Here is a 23,158-nt window from a genome sequence, read left to right as displayed (position 1 = left end):
GTACTAATATTAAACATTGTGTTTTGTTTTAATTTTTTCTCTGAGGAATTTGAATGATAAAAACATTTGAATTTTAGAAGCATTTCTCCGAAAAAAAAATCTGATTAATTTAAGCGGAACATTTCAAGCTCTATAAAGCGAAAAGTACATCTCTTTGAACTGCTCATCAAAGCAGTGCAGCAATATGCAGCAGAAATATTTTTTCAAAAACAAACTTTATTTATCAATATCTATCGTAACTTTAATTAAAAACAAGTGGGAGGTAGACATACATAATTTACAGATTGACCTATAGATTTCAAAACCAAGTACTCGACATAAAATGCCAGAGTGGGCAGTTAAAAGCATCGTAATAAAACAACCAGAAATTGCACTGAAGATAAAACACAAATAAACAAATATTATATTTAATAACATGTTTAGGTACATTCAATCGAACCAATCTTCAACTTTTTTTTTTGCATGAAATGATTGAAAAACAATAACACTTTTGCATTTAAATGTTATTTTTATAGTTTGGCCAAAAATATTATCTACAGATAAAATATTTACAATGCAATTTTCATTCAAGCCTAGTTATAAAACAAATAGCTCCCTGAACAACCTTTGATGTGAAAAGAGATGTATTAAAAGTTAGATTTATACATTATAAATTAATTCAATTTCTAACATTGATAATTTACTGATTTAAAACAGTGCACTCTACGCGTGTGTGTGGTACTATGTACTTACACACATCTAATATATGAGTAAGCAGAATACTAGTACTCAGTATTGTGTACATCAGCTAGCTGAGAATGGTAACTCTTTTTCCCCCTTTTTGTATTTTAGGTTATTTTATAGTAGTTCTGTTTTCAGATTTTATAAGAAACGTTATTAAAAATTTAGACCAAATCAGGATTTGTCTGAATTAATTTTCAAAAACAATAGTAGTTTTTTTTATACAATAAATATGGGTTAAATTCGATGTCGATCGTTTATGGGAAAAAAAGAATAGATTTTCTTTTAGGGATTAAAAAAGTAACCGTATCGTATATTTTAAACATATTTTCTTACCCAATCGTCTACAGGTGAGGTTTTAGAGTATCATACTCATGTACTTCCATCTGGAATTGTTCACTGCTGAGTGTTTAAACTGATACAAGTAGGCATTGTGCACATGTACGACAAAATTATTAAACGACACTAACATTATAAGCAATATCTTTTGAAAAAAGGATCAAAATTATCAAAACAAAAATAAATTCCACTATGACACGAAAGTTATACCGTATCCTATTTGAGTAAAACGAAAACTATCAAGCAGAAATGAACGCATTAATAAAAATTCTTGAATTGAGAAGAACTAAAGAAAAAATAATTTTACAAAAAAATAATATTTTTTTTAGCCACAGAAACAAAAAAATATAGGATGCAAAATGCTTCCAAAAGATCAGCTAAAACAAAAAAGTTCTGTTAGAATTTATCAAATTGATTTTCTTTCAAACATTTTCCCGAAAGTCCTATTTTTAAAAATACCTCTGCACGATTTCAAAGTTCATATACGAGTATAAAAGAAACTTTCCACTGATTAAGGTTAATGGCAGCATTAATTCGGTGATAATCAAACTTATGAATTCAAATATTGGTCTAATTAATTTGTTTTACGTAACATGAATGGACATTACGTAAAAAATATAAATTTTTATTTTTTACAACATTTAGTTGTCATGACTTCTATCCAGGTGAAAGAAATCAAACAGTTTATGACTGCTCAATAATAATTTTTAACCGATTGACATCGAGCTTCTAAGTGGGAAATCGCTTTGTCTCCATAGATAAAGCGATTTCTTGTTAGGTATGCAAGAAAACGATTTTGTTGTCCTTCTAGAATGGATTAGATCACAAGGGTGATCGAAGGCCGGAATCTTGACTCTTATCTTTAAAAACAAGTTATTATTATGAAGATGTATATATAAGTTACCTGTTGTCAATTTCTATCAGGTGCGTTGTTGTAGATCAGGCATTATTTCGCCGTTGCCTGGGGCCAGGGTCACGTTGTAGGCTATATGGTAAATGACGGTATAATAGAATTGGATTTATTTATCGACTAAGTTTTAGTAGCGAGATCCCTGGGCTTTATCTGGACAGTAGAACTTGGTGGACTACTAGTAGCTGGGTTCATCTATCTGTTAACAGGGGTCCCTAGTTTCTGTGTTTTCCGGAATTTTTTATTTGGATTTCTAAAGTATACAGTAGGACAGTGAATTTCATTGTGCATGCATCAGGAAAATATTAATGACGTGTGTCATATATGATTACCTGGTCTTGTGTCTTAGGAATAATTACCGAGCCACGTAAAGAGACATTGTTAGGTAAGTTTGTTTTGTTATGTCTAACATGTAATGCATAGAAAAGGAAATTTTCTACACAGAAATAATATTTTATGGCTTAAAATCTAATTTCATTTGATTTACCTAGCATTTAAGAACATATTGTATTATTGCAATATACAGTGTACATTAACTTGTGTCCATGAATCTGTCCCTTTGTATTGGAATGGAAGAAATACCCTTTTCCTGTAAGCGATAGCTTAGAAATATAGGTGAAATTTAGGCCACAATGTAATTCTTATGCAAAGATAACTTTTGATAATCCAGTGAATTCTATATAAATGTAAATAAGGTAAATATCGTTCTGCTCATTGATCCAAATGTCTGGGAACAATATATGCCTGGCCTGCATCTAGAGCGACTTGCAAAACGATAAAGTTGATGAAGTGGACATTGTTCATTGCCTTATAAACTACATTGTCCTTATCTTCCTAAGGTCAGTGTCACAATCAGAATTGTCCACACTGACAGATTTTATGATTACTTGTCAAAGGCAGAAAACAACAAACCCTGTCTCCTCCTAATAACACGACATTATTTATAGTTTGTCACGAAAGGCAAGATTTGTAATATTAAAAGAACACCCACCCGCAATGTCAATGAAAATGTCCTCATGCTCCTACAGAAAAAGATACAGTAAATAAAGTCCTATCACTAAGGTTTTGTATTGAGTTTATTGAAATCGTCAGATTCAGCTTTGACTAAAGAAACAAACTTTACATGGAATTCAATTACATCTCCTTTCCCAATCAATTCTGGTGACCATACCAATGTTATTAGTTCTCCTCTGAATAGAGGGCTCAGCGGCAACAATTCCGACTCATCAATGAGCCGAGCACCATCTCAGTAATTGACGAGGTCCCACTCAGATGAATTTCATCTCCGGCGAAATAAACCTTATTTTATAGAAATTTTCTTGATAACATTGTCAGATGGGGATTTTCTTTATCAATATATTGCAGTTTAGGAAGTTTTCATCATAATCCGTTGAAAGGGGGATATTGAAAAAGACACACAATTTAAAAGCCTTGCATTGGTATCTCATGATTTAGAGCGCAACTGGATCACGTTATTGCTATCGAGGGGCGTAATATTCTTCATTTTGATGCATTTTGCCTTCGACTAAAATAAGCCTACTTGATAAAACAAGTACATTTAAGGACAGATAATACAAACAAAAAATAGATGCAGGATTGGTTTTCTTTGTTGTCTGTATTTTGGTTATAAAGGATGCGAATATCAATTTTCTTAAATATTCAGAAATTGTAGACTTTCTATGATATTCAAAATTCTACAGTTCGTCAGTCGTTCTTATTAAAATATAGACCTCTTTGTCTCGATCTTTATATGAAACTACAGATGATGCCTATAGAAATGGATGTCTGGATTGCATTATAATTTGTATATTTTTAGTTGTAAGTCACGCAAATAAAAACATTCAAAAATAATGAGAAATTGTAAACTTTCAATGATGTTCAAAATCCCCCGTCTCTGCAATATTCCTTAAAAATCTATACAACGCTCAGACCAATATTGTGAAATCAATGAGCTGTAATGCACCGTTATAAAATGTTTAATCTCCAATAATTAATTTATTCGTCTGTTTTTTTGTTTTTTTTTTTAATGATACATATACAAGAGGTAAATAAAGCAATGAATATATCTTTTTTGAAATAAGAATTTAAACTGGAAAACTGGATGATCAAAATGTTGTTATGGATTCTAAAATCTTGTATTATGTCAAATTCTTTCAGAGATTTCTACTCGATCTGACAATTTGGTATACAACATTACATAGAGCAGCACATACAATTGTATTACATAGTAATTGAAATAGAACGATTTGTTAAATACCTTCTAAATATTATTTATATTTTAAAGTTATCGAAAAATAACATTTATTAAAGAGTTTCAGAATTGTCTAAATGTGAAAAACAGAAAGGTAAAACAAGAAGTGATACCTTCTTATCAAAGGTATTAAAAGTACAGTTCAACATATTTACCTGCCATTGTCGATTTTAACGCTTAGTTAAAGTACATGTTTGACTTAATAATTTACACATTATCCTTGACTTTTCCAATTAACCGAGTAAATGTTTAAATATTTCAACAATTGTCTGCGAGTTTTCATGCTTTATCAGTATCAATGCATCTATTGTGAAGTTCATGATATAAATGTGATTACACGTGTTTAAAGGTGTAATGATTATAGATGTAAACTTTAAGAAACACGGATTTCTGGCACACTGTACACAACTCCTTGTTGGACATAAAAGTCTACAGCATGGCAAACATTCTTCTTTAATAAAGTTAATGGATATGGATTTGTAAATTTAAAGTTTACACCGTGCGATTTAAAGTTATCTTGTCGTTCAGGGAGGAAGGACTACGTTTTAAATCATCTTTATCCAGTTTGCATTAGATCGCAGTTTATCCATTTCGCATAAGATAGCAGATCCTAATTTTAATTTTTATCAATTTGTGTTTTTCCTGCTTTTTAGTCAATATATTTTCAAAAATTTTGATACTACATCTTTACCAGATTTTTAAACTGAAATTGAAGAAAATACGGTGTAAAAATGTGTTCAGCATTTAGGTAATTAATAACTGTTTTTATCTGTTACTATAATATACGTAAACAATGTCAAAAGATGTACGAAAGTTGACAAACTCTGCCTACAACTTACGTAAATTTTCTTATTGTTATTGCCAACATTAGTAAATTATCACCCATCCTTCATTTGACAGCATGAACGGGTCAGCTGGCTTGTAGTGTGGTTATAAACCGCATCTTAAAATTTTGTTTTTATTTTAACTTGAACAAATGTGATGCCTCAAGCAATATGCTTGATTAACTGATAAAAGTGCCAATACATGTAGTAATTTAAGCCATAAAACTTTTAATTGATAGTTGCAAAATTGCTTATAAAACATAATCTGGATTATGTTAATATTTTTACAGGAGTGAATGCATCCATGCATACACGTATAAACATTAGCAAAACCCTTGCATTGTTTATGTTTTTTCATTCAAATGACGTATTACCTTTTTTGTTTTTGTTTTTTTAATTCGGTAGCACACTTCTGATTATTTTGAGGTTTCCCTCTGGAATAGTTTAACTTTTCAACAAATTTTGGCGTATAGAATGTAGGGAAGAAGGTTAACAAAAGATGTAAATTTCTTAACAATGTTGTAAAATTGACAATCTGTTTTAAGTATATGTAGTTTGCAAACATATAAAACGATCAAAATTGGTCCACTACCAAAATCTAAACTTCACTAGGCTGAGGCCAGTGTACAAGCCTAAAAATGGTGCTCTGCTTGATATATTGAAAATATAGATGTTCTGTAAAGTGATATAAATACTATTGCTTGATTCAAAGTATCTTTTAATATCTTTTACATCTAAGGAACATTTAGGAGATGAAACTCATTTACAAATAGTTACAGTAACAGTGCATAACGAACACTGCCCTCTATCAAAATATGAAATCATTGCCTTGATATGGCTCATGCCTTAGGTCTTGATACAGGACTAAGTTGAAAAGAAGCAAGCAATTATAGTATTTCTATCACTTATAGAACCATTCCTCGGATTAAATTAAAATTTAAAGTTTTTTGATATCAAATTTAACTGTTACGTAAATAAAAATGAAAGTCGGACATTTTCCTATCTGGTGATTTGTCATGATCAAAATCACTTTGTCAAAAATCAATCAAACTCTACATGCAAGTACTCTGTAGTTGATATTAAAAGGATGCTTGATTTCTTCATTGACAACATTCATGTAGTATTTGCATGGAGACTGTCTTCCAAAAGTGGAAATTTCAGTTGGTACTATTCATGCTACTTTATAAGTTTGCCTGTTTTCATATTCCTATGAAGCAGAATTATTTAAAAAATTCTATACGAGAAGAGGAAAACACTTGATATGCCCTCAACTCAACTCGATACAGTGTATTTAGATATATCAACGATGTATCATCAGCTAGCATTACTTACTTTCATTCGATGTAATATATCCCAGTGAACTTGAAATTGCAGACGTCAAAGTCTGCCACATCTGTTTCATATTTGGATATTTTACTGACTATAGACGGAGAGGGCCAGCTCACAGCTAAACTTTCCATATATGAAGTAGGAACCCGTTATCACCCACAAATGGTATTTACATGTACATCTCAGTTGATTCGATACGCAAGAGCATGCTCTGCGTATATGAACAATTCCTAAAACGAGGTAAATTATTGACAAACAAGTTGATGAAACAAGAATATCAGCAGTCTCGTTTAAAGTCATCTTTTCGTAAGTTCTTTAGTCAATACAATGACCTTGTCAGCAAATACAATTTATCATTGAGTCAAATGCTGACTGAAGTTTTTCATACTGTGTTAGTCCATTATTTATACACTGAATTGACGACGAATTTTCCCGTTATTTCCCGATTATGACAAGGAGCACACGGCGGGTGTGACCGGTCAGCAGGGGATGCTCACTCCTCCATATTTTTGCTATACTTGAATTTCAACAACCCCGTTTAAAGTCGGTACTTTGTACATTCTAAGTTCGATATAATTACATTGTAAGCAAATTTTATTTTGTTTTGTTTCATGGACTTTGATATTGAATACTGTTCATTATTTCCATATCCTTCCCAACTAATTTTATATATGATTCACTGATAAAATGATACAGCTCATTACTTGTTTGCATTTAATTAAGCCCTTGCCAAAGACAAGACAAAAATGTAAATAAATCTTACCAGTCGTATCAATTTGAAATGGTTTTTTTTTATCAATTTTAGTTGCCATGAAAAAAATATCAGTCTTTTATAGGACAGATTTAAAAGGAAGAAGTATTATCAGGGAAAACTATTGTTGTTCGTAAAACGTAAAAATTGTTGTTCATAAAAGTGTTGGAAATTATATATTCGCTTATGTTTTGTTCACATGAAAAAAAGTTATAGTCGCTTAAATAGCTTTCCAAAACAATTTTTATCAATTTGGAATTTCCGTTATTTTTAGATCAATGTAGAGGAAATAAATCCTTGTATTTACATCACGTGCAGGTCAATATATATTTTTCGATATAATTACATTCAGAGAGATGGAAATTATTCAATCATATAATAAAATCTATTTATTGGTCTTATTTGGCTGATATGTTTCATATGAATTGCTAGGTCTTTGTTTTTATACTGAAAATGAAAGTTTCGCCCACCTGGTCAATGGTTATATAGTTAACGGCGGCTGTATCCGGTCACCAGGGGATGCTTTCTACTCCTTGGTACTTGATCCCGCCTCTGGATTTTCAAGAAGTCCGTGTTTAATACCATGTACATGTGTAGATCTTTTTGAGATTTATCACTGTTTGTTTTCTTCATCTTTTTCATCCCTTATTCATGGACATTGTATCAGAAAAAAGTGTATGCTTGCTTAAACTTGTGCAAAATAGTGTCGGTCCCCAGGGCAAGAGTTAAATTGGTCCAATATTGAATTTTTCATACAAGTCCATACTTCATCTTCCAGTTGGAGGTCTAAGTGGTCATAGATTGAAAAACTCATGATACTCAAGCGACGTTTAAGGCCAGCGAGCCTTTGTTATTTCATAACACCTATTATCTCATCATAGAGTGTTTCCCAGCAACAGCGCCAAAATATAATAAAATTTTCATTAAAAAAATTATAATAGTTCGATCAGGTATAGGTGATAATAATGCCAATTGTCCTCATGGAAAGTGGAGCGTTGTCTCACTGTATGCAATAATAGAAAGCATCGTTGACCTGATAACATTTACATATTAATTAGCAGAGAGCATCGCGTCTCCTGATGACTCTATTATGAAATATTGCGATACAGGCGACTAAGCAGACGAGTTAAGATTCCACAGTGCATGTTGTTAATACACCTACGGTATCCCGAGAAAAATCTAACGACAACATTATATCGGTAAGCTTAAATATTAGTCTCTAACTTAAATCGTATATTTACTATTTGTAGATTATGACTTATTTATGAAGTACTTTAATTTTTTTTATTGTAAGCCTTAAAATGGAAAATAATAAATTACAAAGGCATCTAGCTGTGAAATGCAAAGAGATTCAAATATTTTTGCTTGTTTTTAAAAAGGATATGTTAAAAAGACAGGAAAAATGCATGCTGAAATATTGTGCATCATTCTGAATTTAATAATGAACCTTTACCGTTCCAGAAATATAATGTGCATTGATCTGTGGTGCACTTTAAAATGTAGAAACATTCTATTCCAAGTAGAATTAAATGTAAATCAATAAGTTTTCATTCTTATATTACCGGAGCTTTATATTGCAAGATGTAAAAAAGTAAAATAATCAAAATTTCAACTGTTAACAAAATAACTTTTTATAAAGCAAATAATCGTTTGGCAGGTAAGATAAACATTTTGTATAAAATTGCTTTAGTGGACCCTGCTGGTCAGCTGGGAAGTTCAGTTATACCCTGGGGAGATACATGTACAAACAACATTCACGCTTGATTTGTGATATCATGTGTCTATGAAATATTGATAAAGTTATCTACAGGTCTAATTTGGCGTGACATATATCACAATTTTAAATAGTTTTTCATTCAAAGTTTCACAATAATGGAATTTGATTCCAAAGTGAAAAATATTTGTTTAGGTTAACAAGGATGATTGCAGAAAGGTGGAATTTTGAACATCATAGGTTAACAAATTCTTTATATTTTTAGAAATTTATAATTTGCATCGTTTGCAATAAAAATGACCCAGAAATATATATCAATCCAGGCATTCATTTTCTTGTATCATCTGTCCTTAAATAAGAGATTTTTATTTACCAATAAAATGCTTTCTTTATATATATGGAGATGAACGTCTGCAACACTGCAGAATTTAATTTAATCAATATTTTATTATGTAAGATCACATGATAATTCTAATGATCCTATCACGTTTGTCTTATTATTAATTGATTAATTATGAATTGAAAGTTCATCAAATATTATTATATCTATATGTACAGTATTACAATTTATACCTTATATTGATGGAAATTCCTAAGTCGACCCATGACAAATCTTCACAATCTTTCCAACATTTCCTCTAAAAAACTAATCGACTAGCTATAGTTTAAAGGTATCAGATATTTATTGTTTCATTAACAGTAATCAGCATTTATAAGAAGTAAAGAAGCAGGTTTTGAGTGGATATAAATAAGAAATAATAATAATAAACGAAAGATAGCGAAAAATGTTTTTGTAGAGCTCTGTTATTAAGCATTGAAACAATTCGTGCTTATAAATTACATGTACTAAAAGAGAACTGCTTTTCCCCACCACAATAATTCTTTTCTCCAGATCTACAGAGAAAATAGATAATAACTTTCTAGACATTATATTGATAAAAAAGGATCAAGGTCAATATGCTTTCAGATAAGTTTTTGAGAAGTTTCCGTTGTGCCCGAGGATTTAGCAGGTGTAATTTGCTGTCGACAGATACGTCTGTCGTGAAAATTATTTCAAGTTTGAATCATTGTATTGCTTAGAGCACATCCATCTGTCTGAGAACATCAATATCACTTAAATTAGCGGTTTTCAGAAAAGATATTAGTCTGTTTTGTTTATAACTTTTGTTCAGGACAGATGGTATAAATCCTCCAAAAAGGATTCCTGGATTGGTACATATTGCGGACCTTTTCTGGTTGTAAATGTTTCAAATGCTCAATTTCCTATATAATGGGAAATGATCTTTCTTTAATGTTAAAAATTTAACATTTCTGCCATCATTTTTAGAGATATGTGTTTGCTCTGCTCTTATTTTGTATTTTGGATTGTTTAATGGACTTTTGAGCTTGAATACTGTTCGTTATCTCCATATATTTCATGCCATCAATGTAGGACATTATTATTAAAAAAATTATACTATATGCGGTTACACTTATTTATTTAATTTTTATGAACATGACATGAAAAATGTTATGTTTCATAAATAAAAATCAATAGAAGAAAATTAAAATGAATTGAAGATAGGACACTTTGTACTTCAAGCCTAGTTTCTATTCTTATTTTATACAGCAAATACCCCGATATTTGTACCATCAGACAAAGCTACTAAGTGGCTGGTTCATTTTCTTTTATCATGATTGATGATCTCATCATTGCGGTAGACTGAAGGACAAACGACCAGACCGTCTGGGCTGGAGGTGCTATAATGGCCATGTAGGTCTAATAAGGACTTAATGCCATCGGCATCTCCCATAAGACCTTATGATGGCGTTCACTTAATAAGGGACGTTTTATTCAATTTAGGGTTAATGCATATGTATGTGAAATGGTCTGAAAATATGAAGTTTTTGTTGTTGTTGCTAGCTTAATTTTGTTATTTCTGTACTCAAGGAGTGGATGAATATTTGATGTAATTCAACTTCATTCTAGGACTTGTCTTACTACTTTTTAGTTTTGGATGATGGTAATTATTCATTTTATTCAGTTTTCTATCTTTCTTTAAGCTGTTCTTTTTCAATTTTTGATTTTGGAATGCCATTGTTTTCCTTAAATGCTATGTATCTGGCTTTTCCTTGCAATGACACCAGCTGCTAGTCATTTTTCTGTACATGTCTCAGCAGATATATTTCATTTTGTTTAGTAAATATGATTTAAAATTCATATATATTGTTACATTCTAGTTTTTAATAACCTGCATTTAAAGTAGATTTATCGATTAAGCTTTTCCTTGTTTGCATTCTTTGAGTAGAACAGTAAATTTGAGGCCATAATTTTTTTTCTTTCATAATTCTGTATCACCGAGAATGATCAAAAAGAAATTGATTTTGCTATATGTTTTCCTGTAAGTGCCTTTCACTTTCCATGTAAACATATCTAGCATCCATTTGGAGAATTCCTTTGCAGAAATTGCAGAAGTCAGGCAAAGTGAACATGAAATGGATTAGATAAAAACCGAAGTCTTGATTGATTAAGTCCCTTGAAAATATAGTTCCCCATTATATTTATATAAATCAACTGTTTTCCAATAAGGAGGGGTAATAATGGCAGTCGTTAATCATCCTCGGGTGACAGTATAAATAATCTGTCAGCTTTCTTTCTATCATCTACAAGAAGTGTGTGTTACGCAGCCACAATCTTTCACTTTTTTTCTATCGAGATAAATGAAAAATCGAACACGAGATTAAGTGGGGTTCACAGTGGTGCATTCTTTGGTAGGTCGACCATTTCTCTATAATGATATTTTTCAAGTCCCTTCTCAAGTACAAATTATACAATGTTTCTATCAGGATTAGATATTTGAGCGTTGGTCCCTTTGTCCGTCTATCTGTCTGCCTGTCACAGATCATTGATTCTGATGGATTTGAACTAGTCATAACTTTCAAATTCTTGATTGTAATAAGTTTCAAATGTATTGTGATTTATTTAATTATAATGTGAGATAATGCCATGCCCTTGACCTTTTCTAGAGATCATATTTTAAAGATCAAGGTCAGTGAAAATGAAATAGGAAAAGAGTGTCCGGGTGGAAATTTCAATGAAAAAAAATAAAGTTTGAGTATTTTGTTAATGACACATTAATTTCCGTTTACCAAGGAGCATACGGCGGGTCATTAACGGCGGGTCATTAGGGAATGCTAATTTTTCCAAGGCATCTGATCCCACCTCTGGTCCCATCTCTGAGATCAGTGTTTGCTCTGCTCACAATTTGTTTTGTTTCGATGGACTTTTAAGCTTGTTAACTATCCATTTCCTTCATATTTCGTTATACTACTATATTGGTTTTCAAGGATGAAATCGTAAAATGAGGATATATCTTTTTTTCAAGATTGTTTTAAATTATCAAGACCATTTTTTTTTTTTTTTTTTACAAATGTAATATGTTGGATTTTCCATTCTTCTTTCTCTTTGGCAAAACATGTCGGCACTATAAGGAAACAATAAACCAATTCTTTGAACTTTTCTTAAATAGATGAATTTTTCAGAATGTCGAAAAAAATCTCTGTTGGCAATAGTTAGTTTCTTAAAACCAGTATGTAGTGGAGCTTTTGGAAAAGTTTTTAACATTTTCTTTGGATGAAATATTTGGAGATAACGAACAGTATTCAAGCTCAAAAGTCCATAAACCAATACAAAACAGGAGCAGGGCAAACACGGACCTCCAAAACATCAGAGTTGGGATCAGGTGCCATGGAGGAGTGAGCATGCCCTGCCGACCGCCCCCTCCCCTTCCCCAGGTGCTCATTGTCATGATCGGGAAATAACAAGAAAATCCCTAGACAATTAAGTGTGTAAATAATGATCTAACAATTATTATGAAACTTTCAGTCAAAATTTGACTCAATGATAAATTATTTTTGCTGACAAGGTCATTGTATCGATCCTAGAACTTACGAAATGATGACTATAAACGGAACTGCTGATATTCTTTTTTTATCAACTTGTTGGCAAATATTTACCCCCTTTTAAAAATTGTACATACAAAGGGCATTCTCTTGAATTGTGTATTGAATCAACTGAGAGATATAAATCCCTTATGCAGATGATCAATTTATATTGCTGTATAAGTAAGGGAAGTTGACGATTGAAAAGTTGAAGTCATCACGTTTATCATAAAGCTTAGTTGTTATATTACCATTAATTTCTTTTTAAAGTAAAATATCCAAATATGAAACAGCCATATGTCAGACTCTGTAGTATCTTTAATCTCAAGCTCACCGGGATATATCGTATCGACATAAGTATGAAAATTACCATTGTTAATTGACAATACGTCGTAGATAAATCTAACTGTCGAGTTGAAGGCTACAACACGTGTTGTCTTCTTTTCATGTACAGATTTTGGACAAATTCTGCTTCATATGAATACATGAATAGGTATGGCAATTGGTAATAACGAGGCGCAATTGGTTAACATGAAAATTCCAATAAATTGTTGGTCTCCAAATTATTGATAGATATTGTCAATCAGAAACTAAAGCATCTTTTTTATGTCACCTTCAGAGTACTTGTGTGTACAATCAGAATGATTTTTAGCAAAATAATTTTGCAAATGACCCATGACAAGGTAGGTAAATTAAAGAGTTCCATATTTATTTAAAATGCAGCTGTCAATGATACCAAAAAGCCTGGACTTTGCTTTATCGTGCGGAATGGTTGTGTATAAAGTCGTAAGTTTTTAAGCAGTTGATTTTTGTAAATTCTTGTGATTTCAATTTTTCCAAACGTTCCTTTAAATTTTTTAGTGTCCACATCTGATTTACACTACATTCTCGAATACAATGTTGCACAGTACTTTTGAATTTCTCCTTCACAACTGTTAATATCTTAGTGCTGAGTAGGGAAAAGGGCTTGGTTGAACATTTACTGGAACCCGCTATGTATTTTTGTACGGATTTTTATGAAATTTTGGAATACAAGATACATGTGGTAATCCAAAATAATTTTGGTTGTTTGGAATACAAAAAAAAAATGTGAGTTGATGAATGCCCATTTTTTAGAGATCAAATTGTGAAATTTTGAAGAAGAAAAAAGTTTAAAGAAATCAAAGAAAAGCTAATGATAAGAATGAAAATATATTTTCATAATCAAATGGTTTTAAAATGAAGACTTTATACATGTATTATAAATGGAAGCAACTGAAAAGAACTGAAGGTCTGTTAACCGAGGAAGGACAACTTCTGAAGCTGTCCAAACTGCAGCAGACTCAAGCCACGGTTATTTTTCTTACTTATCGATCACTCTTCGTCTGTCAATTTGTATCAAAAGAATGTCCTGTTAGTTATTTTAGTTTCTCTAATTAATATTTCATGTTATATGAAAACCAAAATTATTTGTCATTTTATAGTTTTATAACAATGTACTTTAACAAAACTGAATCGGAAGCTTTGTTTTGTTTGAGAGCTCCGTTAAGAATTATATTCTTATGTTACATTTGTCGAATATCCGTAATTTTTGGTCTGCGTTGTATCATTTTATACTTTAATATACGAGGTTGTATTGGTTGCTGCTCATGTGATATTTATAAGATGTTATTTTTTGAAACCCAAAGTATTTTTCCATTAATCTAACTCTTTTTCGTCAATGTTTTTATGAAATATTGGAAAGTGATTGCACTAATCGATTTTGGAATGCAGGAAATGATATTTTTAACATTTTGTACAGCATTCCTCTTGGCTATGGAAGAATACAGCCAGTTTGCGTAAAATTAAAAAAAATATTATATATATAAATAAACTGAAATGAGATTTGCTAATATCCATTTAAAAAGTTCATATTGATGTCGTGATGTTCATAAGATTTACCGAACCTATAAAGTAATCAGCAGGAATTACCCTGAGTTATCCTTCAGGGAAGGATAATTCTGAAACGTTTCCACAGAGCAGAAATAGCATTAAATACTGTAAGAATAAAAAAAATGAATTTTTTAATTTAGTTGAGATTGACGTTATTTATTGAAATTAATTTTAGGTTAAAGCCAGTGAAATTTTGAATCGTGATAAATCCGATAAGCCTTGAAATTGTCACTAGCTTATAGCAGCTTCTATCGAAGACCCGTGATGGGTAAATGGCCTTAAGTGACACGATCGTGTCAGGAAATCCATGTTTAAGATAACGGGATCCGGAAGCAGGGCTGTTTAAATGACCTCAGAGGGATTCAAGGTCATGTATAAAAATGATATTAAATAAAGAAGAGGATAAAGGAAACCCATAAAATTAACATTTTTAGCTTTGCTTTGCCACCAAGTTTAAGAGCAAAAATAAAAGGTGAAAAAGTAAGGATAACTTGAACATTTCCAAGAAAAATTCAGAGTTTGTTGTTCACAAAACATGTGAGTGCGGAGCTTGCATGCAAGATATACGAACCAGAGCCTTTCTTAACAAAGGAAATTTGTCCTCACTCATCAGTTTCCATTCAATGATAATTTCATTATTATGATTCGCAATTTCGGTTTGTTTTTGAATATTCAATATCGATATTCAAAAAATATTTAGATATACATGTAGCCATTCAGTGTACTTTGTTAATTTCTTGTGACGGTTGAGCTGTATTAATGAAGATAGACAAATTAAGTGCATCTTTTTTTATCTTGAATTCAAAAGTAACCGGTTTTACACTGTGTGTGTCTATGAAGAAAAAAAATCTTCTCTAGTGTGAAGTAATCCTTAATCCAATTTACATATAAATTAGATAAAGCAGTGACTATCACCATTCAACTGTACATGTATCTTTAATTTGGGGATTTATTTCTTAAACCACAATTTTTAATTTTTTTTTTTCTTCTTTAAAGTTTTATTTTATGCATGTAGTATTTTCTTGCATGAAATCAACGTTCAAAACATCCATTAAATGCCACGTTTCTGCTCGTTAATCAAGGAAAAAACAACAGGAAAGTGACAAATTCTGTAATATGAAGAAATTCAGCAATTCCGATCCGATTTGTCTTACTGTTAATCGTGATTGAAGCAAATTTGGAATCTTCACTGTGTTTTTCTGGCATGAACTATAAAAATGATGCCGTTTCTCCGTGAGCCGCTGTTTGGAGAATGAATGTTTTGGTTCCATATCCATCGGCAAAAATTCCATTAGTCGAGTAGTCATCTTATTTTTTATCTCTGTATCTTTTGCAACCAAAGGCTATCATCTGTTATACGAATATCAAAAAATTAGCAAATTGCCGTGAGGTATTAAAAAAAAAATCTTTATCATTTCCTCAGATGAGCGAGAGGTTCACGCATGATGAATTAGTCAATAAACATTAAACTGTGTGTAATAAATTCTAAAATCTCAGGTGGTTTAAATGCTTTATTGATTGATGTATTTTTTCCACCATTACAACAAAGTCTACATGACACCTTTTTCGTTATTTAAACTATGTGCAAGATAATTACTAAATTCATTATCGAACATTCTGAAAATATTTACATCTAGAAATAGGGCTGATAAACCGCTACAAAGGGAGATCGTAAGCCTTTACATTAGCAGGGTAAATTCTACTTTGGCAAACAAGTAGCAAACTCTAATATTTACTCAGAAACATAAAATACGGCTTAATGATCAAATAATGATTTGATAAGTACGTAAAATGTTTGTTCATTTCCAAAGAAATTATATAGAATTCGATCTACAAACAAAATAATAGGATATTGAAAGAGAAATCTATTCTCCCTGATTGGTTCTTTCTTTGATCGTAAGCTTAACAAATAAATGTATATGCAGTATCAGTGCAGAGAAATATTTGCTTTCAGTGTTTCATTTAATTAAAAACAAATTCTATCCTGGACCTTTCTGACCACATTACATACCCAAACAATGAGGAAAGTAAACAGATCATCCCCATCCAGAAAAAAGCAGTTTATACCCCCACAACCTAACACGCCACACGATCGTTAATTTTGCGAATCAACACTGAGGTCAATGCTGAAAGTTTTTAATGTTTGTCAATACTTTTTTTCAGGAATAAATTCACACAGCCAGAAACAGACACAATCAAAGTTTACAGATTGGTCCAGATTCAACAGGTACACAGATATGACAATTGACAAGATTTCGTCATCCAGGTAGATGGATCTACGGAATCGAAGTGTTACCTAGCAACGTTTTAGCATGTTTCACAGCATCTTTTCAAGATACTACTTGATTTAACCAGATAACCAATCAGAGACCTTGTTGTATCTGAAAACGGAGAAATCTCACCATGCCTTTACCAAACAATACTAGCACTACGAGCAGCAAAAGCGGATCGCTGCTAAGCCGTGTAGGAATTAATAAACTTCCTGGAGGGTCAAAAGGACCCGCTCCCCTTCCTCTGTCTAGTCCCCCCACTGGGAAAAAAATGGGGAACGGGGCTAGTGCTTCTAGCATCAATGTGGACGGAGAAAACATAGATATTATCAAACTTAAGACATTGGTACCCGAACTTAAGAAAGAACTCAAAATCAGAGATGCCAAGTTACAACGTTATGAAGCGGAACTTCTCGAAAAATCAAAACTGTTGGAGGATAAGTGTATGGAAATTGCCAAACTCCGTGCTGAAGTCGATAAATTACAATCAGTGTTACATATTAAAGTTCATAAAAATGCAGGCACGGGAGGAAAATTCGACTTTCTGGCCACTATTCAGGAGGATTCACAAATGGCAGGTGCCCAGCAGGAGTTACGACATAAAAAGCAGGGAGTGTCGGCAGAAAGTCCTATGACCCAACAGAATGGCGTGGCAGTGGAGATCAAACATATAGAAAAAGATTTCAGGTCAGTTTTGGACACACACAAGCACAAATATATTGCCTGATTGACGGAAATTCAAAACAAGTTTAGAACAAAACAGAACGTAAGTTTTTTTATTATTGCAGCAAATAATCAAACTGTTATACATTAAATATATGTGAATCTACATACCTAAAACAGGTATTTTCATAATAAAGTCTGAGAGTATGTCATAAAAAATCAATAAAAAGTAAGTTTTCTTAAGCATAAAACGAACACCTGATCATTTAGCACGCTTTGTTCACAAGTAAGAAGTCGGGAACCATATTTCTAACATGGAAATAACATAAAATAACCACAGACCATTTTATGACATTACACAACGATAGTCTCACACGGCGTTGAAAGAAAAAAGGATGTTTCAAGTGATTAAAAAAAGAAATTTATGATCTAGCTAAACACTAGCATGTCTACTTGATCAATACGTACTCGTACTTAAGGAGTATAACATTTGGCATTTAGAGACATTAGGTAACACTGATGACGAATACCGAAAGGCAATGATTTATTTTATTATCACTATAATGACCAATCCATAACCATAGAAACAGCTTACATTTAACTAATTTAGGTCCGCTCCCGTAGAATTATTAGTTCTAATCAACAACTGTTAAGTTTCCGTGATCCTGGGTGTACACAACGTTTTATGACGTGGACACATAAACATTTTTAAATCTCTAATGAGGGCCTCTAATTGCAACACCTGTCATCTATATGTCTTACACATCTCATCATAACATCCAGTTTGTCAATATCCTTATCCCTTTGAACATAATTAAACGAGAAAAGTCTTAATACCCCGAGAACTAATGAGTGTTGTATTATCCTTCAAATATCATCTCCTTCACACATTGGTCTTCCTTGCCTAAGTTTTAACTCGTAATATTTACAGCTTCATTGAGGAAAAAACACTCTGTTTTCACACTATCAATTTAATAAATATCCTCACCAGCAAAAATGCACATTCCTAGCTGTTTCCCATTATTTAATATAATTATCAGGATCTGTAATTCAGGTTTCAATAGGTCTTTTTCTGTACACAGTCTTTTTGTCTCGCCTGCGACGAATGTCGCGAAGCGAGACATAGCGACCATAGATTCCGTCGTCGTCGTCGTCGTCGTCGGCGTCCAACTTTTGGTTAACCCAAATGTCAAAGTTTTATAAACTGCAATAACTTTCTCAAATTTTATTCAGTCTTCTTGAAATTTGGACACAATATTCAGTATGGATAAAAATTTATATCCCAAGTATGATTTTGAAAAAAAAAATTCAAATTTTTCCGTATTTTTTCCTTAAGTTGGACTTAGTTTTTTCATGATAATTTATGGTGAAGACCTATATTCCAGCAACTATAAGTTATAGGGATATGATAATTAGTCAGTGGATACATCATGGGTAACCACAAACGTCAGTACCAGAATTAGGTCATCTTGACCTACATTTTTCTGCATGAGTGACTTTGGTTAAATTTTTGGTGGAGGTCCATATCTCAGCATCTATAACTTATAATGGCATGATGATTTGTCATTGTACAGGTTATAAGTAACCAACAACATCAGTACCAGAATTAGGTCATTTTGACCTACATTTTTCTGCATGAATGACTTTGGTTAAATTGATAATGGAGGTTCATATTTCAGCAACTATAACTTATAGTGGCATGATAGTTAGTCAGTGGATACATCATGGGTAACCACAAACGCCTGTACCAGAATTAGGTCATCTTGACCTACATTTTTCCGCATGAGTGACTTTGCATAAATTTATGGTGGAGGTCCATATCTCAGCAACTATAACTTATAGTGGCATGATAATTTGTCAGTGGATACATCATGGGTAACCACAAACGCCTGTACCAGAATTAGGTCATCTTGACCTACATTTTTCCGCATGAGTGACTTTGCATAAATTTATGGTGGAGGTCCATATCTCAGCAACTATAACTTATAGTGGCATGATAATTTGTCAGTCTACACATCATGGGTAACCAACAATATCAGTACCATAATTAGGTAATCTTCACCTACATTTTCTGCATGAATGACTTGATACATATACAGTGGATTTGATTTCAAAATGCAAGTTCAAATTATTGCGACTCATAACACGTTGCAATATTCGCAATAATAAAAACATCACAATAATTTGTGAATTTACAGGGTATATGTATATATATATAAATGCCAATATAATCGCCAAGGGATTAGATATTAAGTCAGCTGTTCCATTTCTTTATTATTGTATTTTTGAGTTATTCCTTCTGAAATGTCAATAAATGCTTCAGTTTATCAGACAATCATTTCTTACTAACCACAGCGACAGCAGGCGAGACACAGGGTTGCGGGCAACCCTTACGTACTTTTTTTTCCGTACCTAACCCTCTCTTCTGTATGCATCTACAACTATCTGTTTTGTAAATATTCTGTACCTATAGCCTATTTTGAAATGTCTTTACAGATCAAAGCAGCTGATCAAAGATGCAATTCTAGGCAACGACTTCTTAAAAAATCTGGACTCTACACAGGTCCGTGAGATCGTGGACTGTATGTACGAGAAACGAATCAAACAGGGGAACTATATCATCCGGGAGGGAGACGCCGGACAACACGTTTATGTCTCGGCAGGTAAGCATCACGTGACCCCAGAAACCTAAAAAAAAAACAACTAACAAAACCCCTAGAAAAACGATATTTGTTTCGCAAAACTGTTTTAGCTCTACTATTTAAAGACCACAGCAGCTTAAGCGATGGCAAAGTTCCCATCAGTCATTCTGGTTTTAGCTCCACTAGTCGAAGACCAGAAAAGCTAAGTGCCAATCAGTCTGTCTTTCAGTTTAAAATGCTGGTTTTCTTACTGATCTGGACCAATCACAGAATGAACTTTCACCACTCAGTCAACTGAATACTAGACTTAACTGAAAGGTCTGAAAATGTCACTTAATGGCAGGTTCAGTCATTAAGTCACCTTTCAACAGACTTTCAGTCAATTTTCAGTTTACTGAATGGCAGTGTTTCATCATGTGTATTTCTAAAACATTTCATACCAAAGTAGATTCTATTTGTTATAGTCTCTTTATCTATTTTTGCTTTTTATTCATAACAAAACCAGACTTTTTGAAAAATAAGAGTTTTGTGAAATTCTTTCAAAAAGGTATTTATCCTCTACTTTTGATCCATTTTCAGTAAACAAAAATAAAAAGATATACAACTATAAGTATACTAAACTAAGAGAAATGTCTCTGTTTACTGGCTAATTGGTCTTTTGAATCAGGAGAACATTGATAACCTACTAGTATTCAAAGATAAAAGTCTGTAAACTACGCCTACATTTTTAACTGATTTCAGTAAAATTTAGTAGGATAGTAGCTTACAAAAAGATATATTTTCTTTTTATCTATTTTTGGTTTTGACGAATGGTGTTGCCATGGTCATTAAAATTTTTTCGCTGAATTTCGAAAAGAAAACTGTACACAAGTCTATAAATCATTAAGATACATAATTATGTGTATGGATTTTTGGATAACTATGTTACCTAGGTTTATGATAAACCTTTCAAAAGGCTTATATCACAGCTTTTGGTCGATTTGAATTAAACATGCCTCACAAAGAGACTTCACCAAAAACCATAATTCTAATTAATGATGTTGCTTGTTTCATAGTATATGCTACTTTTCTAAGTTTAATTATCAGAGTTACATTCAAACCAATTCTGGTTTAGCTAAATGAGATTCAATATTAAGCTGTTTAACAATTTTAAAGTAGCCCGGAGTTTCAACTAATTTTAAAATACGTTAACTCTTACACAAAAAACCAAAAATTTATGTGAATATACATTCATATTGCATAGCAATTTCCTGTCAGCTCATGTAAGTCTTTTCGTATTTTTTTTTTGTTTTGCTTATACAACCAAGTACTCAATTTATCGTGTTGAATAGAAATGCATATTCTCGAAGTGTCTCATTAGATATATGGAATAATTCTTGTTAATCGGTTTCTGTGAGGATGGCAAACTGGGATCATACATGTATGAGAAGTCTTGCATGAGCGGGGTGTCCTCGGGTTGGCCAATTCCTCATAGACACAAAATATTATCATGCATTCCCAAATTATGCGCCTTAATTTCTATCCAAGTACAATACAAAATTCCTAATGAACAATCTCTGCATAAAGTAATGCAATCTCTAAACATCCTAGTTCTTATAACTAAAATATTTTTATATATAATACTATGACAGGGAAAAACTCACTGACAAAACATGAAAAATCTCTATGAAGAGTCGCATTGTTTTGCGATTAATCAATGTCCTTTTGATCTTGTGGGAAAACGAACCGGTCGATTTTACATATACTTTACCTTAATAATCAGAATTAAATATTTTTAGTAATTAAAAGTCTTGTTATCTACGTCTATTATTTGTTAACGCATTAGTTTCCAAAAATATTAAAATTTGTGTTCCATAATAAGCCAAAAAATTAACTTATTTTAAAGGTTCATTAGATATACAGGGAATATTTCCATATATTTATCACAATTTTTTTTTCTTCTCTCATTATCGTTAAATTTAAATTTTAGGGGGGGGGGATGTATATTGCAGAGATATACAACAAACAAAACTCTTAATAAAATATCAACAAATCACTCAGTTGAAGAATATGTGATATGATCTTGTCTAATTTAATAGAAGACTTTCAAGAGAAGTTGTTTGGAAATTATGTGGTAAAATGATGTCAAAATGCAAGTCTATCGAAGAGAAAAAGTCATATAATTCTTGTCCTTAGATGCAGATATAATAAAACATTTCAATATAAATATGAATACTTTCAGAATATGACACAGACTAACTGTTGGGCTAAGAAATGAAAGCGATTGTACAGTATAGATTTTACTCCCCAAGACATTTTACATATATTATTCCCTATGTTCTTTAATCGTTCTTTCCAAGAATAGAAAAAAATCCTTTGATTTTGTTTTGAGTATTGTTAAAAACCCGATCAATTCTATTAAATAAATCTCACTGACAAAACATGAAAAATCTCTATGAAGAGTCGTATTGTTTTGCGATTAATCAATGTCCTTTTGATCTTGTGGGAAAACGAACCGGTCGATTTTATATATACTTTACCTTCATAATCAGAATTAAATATTTTTAGTAATTAAAAGTCTTGTTATCTACGTCTATTATTTGTTAACACATTAGTTTCCAAAAATATTAAAATTTGTGTTCCATAATAAGCCAAAAAATTAACTTATTTTAAAGGTTCATTAGATATACAGGGAATATTTCCATATATTTATCACAATTTTTTTTTCTTCTCTCATTATCGTTAAATTTTAGGGGGGGTGTATATTGCAGAGATATACAACAAACAAAACTCTTAATAAAATATCAACAAATCGCTCAGTTGAAGAATATGTGATATGATCTTGTCTAATTTAATAGAAGACTTTCAAGAGAAGTTGTTTGGAAATTACGTTGTAAAATGATGTCAAAATGCAAGTCTATCGAAGAGAAAAAG

The 23,158-nt window shown here is 31.9% G+C and overlaps 1 protein-coding gene across 3 annotated transcripts in view; it reads left to right on the top strand.

Annotated features, from left to right (window-relative positions):
* The window catches only part of LOC134273683 (cGMP-dependent protein kinase 1-like), a 52,799-nt gene that overhangs the window by 12,369 nt on the left and 17,272 nt on the right, over positions 1–23,158 (top strand). For 2 of the 3 annotated variants that reach the window (XM_062755892.1, XM_062755894.1), the window contains exons 2-3: positions 16,834–17,627; positions 20,100–20,266. In XM_062755892.1, the coding sequence (XP_062611876.1) occupies positions 17,074–17,627; positions 20,100–20,266 (721 nt within the window). In that variant the 5' untranslated portion in view covers positions 16,834–17,073. Of the gene's footprint in view, positions 1–2,025; positions 2,355–16,833; positions 17,628–20,099; positions 20,267–23,158 lie in introns of those variants that run through there. The other variant, XM_062755895.1, reaches the window with a different exon arrangement.

Source organism: Saccostrea cucullata, unplaced genomic scaffold (assembly GCF_032062105.1).
Source record: "Saccostrea cucullata isolate Sc308-1 unplaced genomic scaffold, CSIRO_AGI_Scuc_v1 ctg150, whole genome shotgun sequence".
NCBI lineage: Eukaryota > Metazoa > Mollusca > Bivalvia > Ostreida > Ostreidae > Saccostrea > Saccostrea cuccullata.
The sequence above is the reverse complement of the archived record's forward strand: the minus strand, read 5'-3'. Positions and strand labels throughout refer to the sequence as shown.